General features: G+C 44.2%; 1 protein-coding gene across 2 annotated transcripts; it reads right to left on the minus strand.

The window, feature by feature from the left end:
- Positions 1-1,388: 1,388 nt before the first annotated feature.
- LOC131892302 (protein spitz-like) lies at positions 1,389-8,003 on the minus strand. 2 transcript variants are annotated; one of them, XM_059242106.1, is made up of 7 exons: positions 7,452-8,003; positions 6,887-7,192; positions 2,889-3,063; positions 2,586-2,647; positions 2,322-2,502; positions 2,123-2,246; positions 1,389-1,988 (listed from the first exon to the last, which is right to left on the minus strand). In XM_059242106.1, exons 2-7 carry the CDS (start codon positions 6,981-6,983, stop codon positions 1,821-1,823), a joined length of 807 nt encoding a protein of 268 aa, XP_059098089.1. In that variant the 5' UTR covers positions 6,984-7,192; positions 7,452-8,003; the 3' UTR covers positions 1,389-1,820. The 2 variants fall into 2 exon arrangements, with proteins under 2 accessions (XP_059098089.1, XP_059098088.1); XM_059242105.1 differs by lacking the exons at positions 6,887-7,192; positions 7,452-8,003 and adding an exon at positions 5,376-5,705.
- Positions 8,004-8,444: the final 441 nt, after the last annotated feature.

Here is an 8,444-nt window from a genome sequence, read left to right on the forward strand (position 1 = left end):
AGCAAAATCCATTGTGTAAACATGTATATCAACTAATGGTCCAATGACAGGTCTTCCACAAAAAAAGAACATTAGCGAGGTCATATCATGATAACCATTGATGAATGATAAAGCAGAAAGTGGTGCACAAATGCAGTTTCACGTCAATCAAGTATCATAATATCGGAGGCACTAGATTTTCTCCAATTTTTTTCGCGGAATTGTAACATTTGAATTAGAGGATTTTGAGGTTTTAAGCATTAAATTAAATATTAGTGTACTTAGAGGCTTGCTCCTTCTTACTTTACTCAAAAGGCAATTTTGGTGCAATAAAAGATATAATTCTTCATTACCTTACCAACGGTTCTTCGAAAAAGTCATATTTAAAAGCTAAATTGTTGGTAAAAACTCCGAAAAAAATATGTTTGAAACATTAAAAAAACGTTCATTCCAAAACGAAAAAAAAATGCTCTTTCAGTAGTTTAATAGTTGCAGATATGGGAATGCTTAAGCTTTCGAAAGTAGTCATTTATTAAAAACGTTTTCGTCGAAATTTTCAAATAACAGGCAGCAAAGTGAAATCACTGTCTGTTAATTTCTGCTTTTGGAATGAAGTCTCAGTGAAACAAAGGCGTATGGGGGGGTTATAAACGCAACTTCTTTCAATGGTATTTTTGTCCAATGGCTTTAAACCAGTGCAAGCGACACACTGTAAGATTAATCGCATAAGAGTGCATCTCCTCGCAAGGGTTAAGATTTCAAAATATATTAACCACTTGGACCCTTTCTCAGTCTTTTCAGGACTTATTCATCGCTATTGGGAATGATATCACTAGGTGGACATTTCATTTAATCACGCGGTCATTTACTTTGATTTGCACAGCTCTTGACATAGGGCAATTTAAATCATGCAAAGAAGTGACTTTTCTTCTCTGCATTTCCATTTGAAATTGCTCCAAAAGCTAAAAACTTCTGCTCGAAAGGTATCTGATGTTGTACAGAATATTTATGAATTTTGTCCCAATCCAGCTTGTAGGTTGTAGTGACCGTAGAGGCATGCGTGCCTTTTGATTAGATTCCTTGTAGCGATTAGAAAAAGCCCGTGAAAAACCAAACCAAACCCAAAAATCAAACAAAGGTATGTACAAGTGTAGTCAATAGGACACCAAATTACCTTGGTAAGGTCCATGAATTGTCACCTAGAGGTTAACAACACTCCCCTTCCACAGCATGTTCTCCAGAACAAAAAATAAAATAAAAGAAAGAGAGGTCCATACTTTTCTTTCTCTAGTGCTTTAAATCTGATTATGGGGAGCGGAAAGTATTTTGGGAACAGACGTAGTAGACTCCATCCAACAAGCGAGGAACTTGTTGAATATCTCTGGGAGAGGAATAGATCGAGTCTGGCATGTGGATTATAAGGTTTATTATTGAGCATAATATAAGCATTGATTAACGATACTAGTGTCGTAAGAGAGGGTGGGCGGGGGCTGTGATTTCGTCCTATCGAATGGTACTACACACAACGGCATTTTTTATATGATTCAAAAAAATGGTGCTGTGGGTAAACAAATCACAATTATTAGTTGAGATCAATCAAGAAGCAAGGATTGGGTTTGGTGGATGGGGAGGGAAGTTAGTTTGGTAATGTATTTGTTGCAGTTGTTGTCATAATAGAATTGGTAAAAGTACTATTAGCGGTTGTTTTCGTCGTTATCAGCATAAAAGGAATAATAGCAGGAATATGTGTGTTAAAAGTGGACGGCTCCGCACAAGTCGGTGGTTCATCTTGATCCACTTGGACGGATGGTTTGCGATTACAATATGGTAGTTCCTAAAGCTTAGGAGATTCGGCTCTGCATCATAGGAGCGCGTCTGGCTGTGGTTAAGCTGGCTGAGGAGGAGGACAATGATGTCCTTTGATTACAAAACGAAGTCTCATCCATCAGGACGGTCGTTCCACTACCTCTAATCCGAGGTACATTCTGATCTGGTCGACGAGGCCAGAGCTGGAAGACAACGAAACGTTTTCTTTTAGCTACCAAGAACAAGAGGTTCAGAAGAGTAAAGATATCGAGTTCCCGAGTGTTAGCTCACGAAACCTTCAACTCATTTATCCGCTAATAATCGCTGAAGAGCTTACCTGATAGGGCGAGTTATCATGACAACTGGCAGACAATTGGTACGAGATGGATTGTCCCATCACATCGTGACCAGGAGTGCTGGACTCACTCATCCCGATACTGAATATGGAGTCTCCACTCATGCTAAAAATCAGTAAATAAGAATGATATAAGTCCGGAATGCTGGCGTATACAAAGCAACCTCTTTTGAGGGCCTACCGATATTGGTTCTGCTGCTGTAGTTCTGCTGCCTCCGCAGCCAAATTTCGGAGCTTGCTCCGTGTTCTCATCTTCGTCACAATGGCACTGATGATCACGGCTGTGATGACAATGGTTAGCACCAAGATCATGGCCTGACCCACACGCGAGTTCCTCAACATCAAGAAGCGCTCTCGGGTGGCTGTAAAGGTAAAATGGACCAGGTTGCGTGAGTACAGGTTTGATTCAATCCGCCAAGTCTCGTCTAAATCACTTCAAACTTACGCAAGTAAGTGCCATCTAGGTCTTTGAATTCGCAGCGTTGACCCATGTATCCATCGGCGCATCTAAAAAGAACCGTCAAGAAACTTTTAAGATCAAATAGAGAAAAACACTTTTGACTTGACTTGAAACGAGCACTGATGAAGCTTTTGCTGATTAAGATTCCACACGGGATTAGCGCCCTCCCACGACAATGATGCTTTTTCAGCTGTCATGAGGGCGGTAAAACACTTAGATGACGTGACAGAAAACCTTCCAAATCTTCCGAAGAAGTGCATAGACCAAGCAGATCTTGAGGAGACTTACTCGCAATTGTAGAGGATGGAGTCAGCGATTTTCACCGTGAAACAGGTGGCCCCATTCAAGCAATACCAGGCCGCATATGCGGGCGGACATGCGTAGGTTTGAAACGTGATATTGGGACGGATGGCACTTTGACTGGGTGGGCGTGGCTTCGGGGTGGAGCGCGATGAGCAACTCTCTGTAAAAAGAAGAAAATAGACACATCTTAGTCAGGGGTTCACATTAAGAGCACGCCAAGTTCAACTTATGAATGACTTATAACTGTCGGGCCATCATGTCACCAATCAGGGTATTTTTTAAGGGGTTGCAAAAGATTCTCTGTAGAGCCAAGACAAAAAGCAAAGGCTCGAATTAGGCACAACACTTTTAACACTTTTCTACACACCGATTTACTGAATCTACACATGTTAACAGATCACTAGATCTTTTTCCCCTGCCTCAGTCATCGCTTGAGATATTCTGGTAAAAAAAATGGAATGACTCAAAATCCATTATCTCATTTCGCCATTTCAACTCTCATTTTCAGATCTCTACCCTTGAAGCACGTAGTTTTGTACTCCTTTGGTAAGATCCCTGGGGGTAAAATGATCAACTTTGATCTGGGAAATCTTCATCAATTTGTCTGAGGAAAAGAGGAAGAAAAAAAACGTCCTGCAAAACTTCTTTAATGCCTTGGCCAAATTACCTCAAAGAGCGACATAAAATGGCTGAAAAATATGATCATCTCTCTAATTCCAAGGTCGCCAGCGATTTCATCCCACAACAAAGAATTCATAATGATATTCATGTTGGAACCCGAAATGTCTTGTACTTTCAAGCCTTCAGCTCACAAAATCGTCCGAGACCAGGTAGCAATGATAATAATGCATGGGAGGGCAAGAAACAGTCGATTATTAATTTTTTTGCTTTACCACAAAAGCCATTCAAAATTTCCATTTGACACTTGGTGGCTTCGAACGTTCAACACCTGAGAGAAGTCTGTTGGTTCTCAAATTTCCAAACAGGTTTCCTCAGGAACGAACAAGTTTGAGCAAGTGCGATTCATCTCAATCCTGATTAGAGGGAGCAACCGTCTTCAAATTAACAGCAAAGAGGTTTTTAGCAACACTGATGTGTGACATCCCTCAAACTCCCTGGAAACCATGTCAGCTCATTAGATGCCAATTTCAGTGGTGTGTGTGTGTGCGCAAAAAGAAATCACAGGAATGACGTGACAAGAAAAACGGGATGACAATTGTTTTGCTTCGTCCAAAGAGATGAAATGGCAGGAATATGGAGCATTTCCCTCGAATCTCTGATCATCATTTGGATATAGATCAATGATCTTTGGTACCGGTGGTTCTAGTGATGGTGGTGCTATCAGTGAGTGGTGAGGAGGAACACCACTGCACCATCAAGCCACCACCGACCAGCTCTCACTCACAACCTGCCTTGCTCTCTTTGTTTTTTGGCCAACAATCGACATCTCCAATGACGGTGTTTCTCCCATTCCATTCCATCCGCATCAACCATCAACCATCAACCATCAAGGTGACCAATCTCAGCCAATCTGCTCTACACTTCGCTGGCTTCATAACTCTCGCCATGAAGAGCCAAGTTCATCAGACGGCAGCTGATCAGTTGGCAACAAAAAAGCAACCTCATTTAATGCCATACTTAGATAAAGAATATTCAATAGTTATTGTGCAGGGAATGTAGAGTGAGGATATCATGAGCAGCGCAATAAGACGTGTCCGAATTTGGCCACCCTGCGGTCGGTGGATACCCTGAATTTTGTGAGCTTGTCTAAAAGCAGACCAAAGCAGGTGCGTTCCGCTCGGTTAAGTATTTCTCCGTCCATCTGCTCTTACTTACTTGCCCCTTGAACGTATAGTCACTTTATACACTGCTCCAATCCCTCACGAACAGTACTGTACTGTGCTTGTCGGTCTACATTAAACTATGCGTTTTTCGAGTACAGCTTTCCGGGAGAGACGAACGACCATGAATTGTTGCCTGAGCATTGTCCACCTGCAACTTTTTTTTTCCTTGTTGAGCAAGACACGAATATCCTATACCCTTTGAGGGAATCTGCTCAAATGATTGTGGGCTACAAATTGCCTGTGAACTTCTAGATGGACAACGGCCATTGATCCGCAACGTGACTTTTCTTTTTTTTTTTTTCTTTCTTGGGCTCCAATCCAGAAGAAAATATTAGGTCATTTGCTAACTTCACTAGAGAACGCCCTGCACTTCAAGTACACTAGAGGGGTACTTGCAAACAAGCACGAGTACACCAAATAACATTAGTCTCTCTCTTGTGGGTTAATGTAAGCTAGGATCAAGGGGAAAGGTTCCATACCGATCTTACATGACCCGTAGTGCGTTATTTGGTAACGCAGTTAACAAGCCCTCTATGGGTTACAGAAGAGGGGTCGCGCCTGAACTTTTCGAACTTCTTTTTTTAAGAGCGTGAAAGATTGCACTTCCAGCTATTCATAAGTCACGCACCTGAGCAATCCATCTTTGGGGCTCTTGCGCCTCTCTTGTTTGGGATTGTCACCAAGGATTGAGGATTGGAACCAGGGCAATGACATTGGACATACGAACAGAAGTGGACTTTTGCTTTCAGTTTGACCCAGCTCGAAGGACAGACGGAGCCACAGCTGTCCAGGTATAATAAGTTGTATGTCACTGGCGGTGAGTGCTCTTGCTTAACCATTATCATCATGATGATGATGTGCTAAACGTGAGCATGAAAAACCAAACCAAAATGGAACTGCTTGGTTCATTAGAGCTTGAAACGAGCTCGGACTGAATTTTCCTCACATTCCCAATTCCATGTTCATTTTCAACTTCCAACCCTTGAACACTGTTCGTTTGCGGACTTGGTGAATTGATTTGTACTGAAATAACAGGACATCATGGTCAACAAAGGACTCGCCGACCATGAATATGAAGGGTGGGGTCCCTAATACTTCGGTTCCTTCCCTCTGTGTGTGTCTATGCCATAACTGCTTAATTACAAATGAGTATTGAAGCTTCACGGAAACCTCGTGGAAGCAACCCTCCCAAAATCTGACATTTTCCATGTTTTCAAGCCGACCAGGGGACGGCTCATGACAATAAAAATGTCGACGGACCACTGGTCACTCTAATCCCCAATGCTTTTGGCAAGACACGAGCACAAAAAGTGTTGCCAAAACGCTCCAAAACGCCATATTTGAGCGAGCACCACCACCAACCAACCAACCAATCAACCATCCCGGTCATCCTCGTCTATGCTTTTCAACACCTTGCTCTAATTAAAAGGAGGAAGGGCGCCCAATGGTCAAGATCATCGCCGAGAATAGGGTTGTTTTGGCATTCCATTGACCAAGAAGGCTCCTGAGTCCTCACCACCCCACCACCATCATCATCATCATCGGCCAGGTCCATTGAATGTGGCAAAACTGACTGATTCCAAGCCCACCTGCTCCTCTAATCACCCTGAAGAGACCACCGACTAAGTGATGACAGCAGGCTGCAGCCATCTATCGGGGGCCAGGAAGAAAGAACCACCGTGCCTCCTGCAAATACTAATACAACTCAAATGCCCCCTCCTTCTCATTCTCGTTCTCGCTCTTTCTCATTCGCTCCCTGTATGGTGGTGGTGGTGGTCCTCTTTAGTTCTTGTTCGCTTTAGCTTTTAGAGCTCCACTGCCAAGGGTCCGAAACTCCGAATGCCTCAATTGCTTAATCTTCAGTAGACACGAATATTCTCAAAGACCAGAGCTATGATGATGATGACCTATGATGGGCTATGGCACTGGTAGAGGAAGGGGGGGGATAACGATATGCGTAAGGATAATGCATGCAGGAGATCATTTGCATGAAAATTGCAATAATACCCCTCCATCAGGGAGAAATCGCCTCTTCTAGATGGGCCATGGGCCATGGGCCCTTGGCCCAAAACCCGAAACTCAAGACCATTTGGAACTCTTTGTGGACTACGGAGAGTGACGAACACGACCGGGTCTTACCTGCATTATGGGGAAGGCACAGGAACGCGAAACAGACTAGCACCACAAGTGAGAATGGGGTTATTTGACTAAAGCTGGGACGGGAGGAGATGTTCATCTTGCTCGGCGGCCTGGCGATCGGATCCAGATGACACTTGGGAGCTGGCAAGGACACTCTTAACCTGACATTGGACTGGATGTGCCCGGGATTGTCCCTCGAACCATCATCTACCAGAGGCGACCTCGGCGAGCACGATACCAACGGGGATGACGAGCATAATGAAGAGGATGAAGATGACGAGGATTGAGAGTAGGGCAAGCGGCAATCTGGAACATATTCAGTGTTTGACCATGAGTTATGTGTTTGTTGAGAAAACAGCACACTTGTGCCGCCAACGAAACGATCGCGAGGGTCTGCCACTGTAACTTGACACATGTGCTCCAAATCTTCTGGCCAACACATCAGAGCCAGCCAGCCAGCCATTCAGCATTGGTGAGTCGATCCCAGACTCGGTCGTTATCAATTCCAACGGGTTGGTGTCACTTGATTGATAAGGAGACCCGTTGAGGCACGGTGGCTGCTTACCTTCTTTGACCCTGGAAGACGCCGCATCATGGGTATTGTTATGGCAGACGGCACAGGGGATCTGGTCCCAGAGGGTGGGTGGGACTCAGCATCCATCCCAGTCCCCACGCAACGGGTCACAACACATCCTAGTCGGTTCAAGGTAGCAAAGGGACCACAAGAACGAGGCGGAGATAGGTGGGAGGGGCTGCTCTAATTTCAGCAACCGTGAAAACCCAACATGATCCAAACGGTGTTAGTTGATATCAAGGGCTTCTGGGCTGTCGCACTTGTCCTTCCGTTTAAGCAATTGAAGAGTATATATACATGTGTATATATATAGAGAGAGAAAAAATATATATGTATATCACACTTTGGACACTTTCAAACCGCCGCAGCCAATGCCTTCAATTCTTTCCCGGGTGGCTCTTGTGGGATGATCTTCCACTACTGACTGAGGAGTGAGTTAAGTGAGTCAGTTTAGTGCCACAAGAGAATCCGACGACGAGTTTGGACTGGAGGAGGAGGAATTATCATGGAGGGTGCTATGCTGCTAGGAGATTGGAACTTGGGAAGGCGAACTATGGAGTCGTCGTCGAGGAAGCAGAAGAACGAAAACGAGAAGGCGACGCTCATGATAAGAGCAACCCGCTGGATTTGGGGCTCGTGCCAGCTGCCGGCTATGCCTTCCATCTGGATGAGAGCTTCACCAGCTGCGTAAACTAGCGTCCAACTTAGAAATAAGGCCCCCATGGGCATGTGGTTCACCAAAAGGTCGGTATAGGCTCATTGGTTAGGCAACAACCTACTTGAGGGTGGATGCATTACATATCTCCAAGGAGATTTGAGTTCCTTTTTTCTTATGGGACTAGAAGTGGCGCAGCTGTGAACGCAGTTTCCTATGATAAGAGAGGTCTTTGGTTCGATTCGCCTCAAAGAACTTTTTCTGCAGGAAAAATTTGAGGCCAATCACACCCGATATGATGGCTAGTTTCATAGTTGGGAATTAAAGAA

The sequence above is a fragment of the Tigriopus californicus genome, chromosome 12 (genome assembly GCF_007210705.1).
Source record: "Tigriopus californicus strain San Diego chromosome 12, Tcal_SD_v2.1, whole genome shotgun sequence".
In the NCBI taxonomy this organism is placed as follows: Eukaryota; Metazoa; Arthropoda; class Copepoda; order Harpacticoida; family Harpacticidae; genus Tigriopus; species Tigriopus californicus.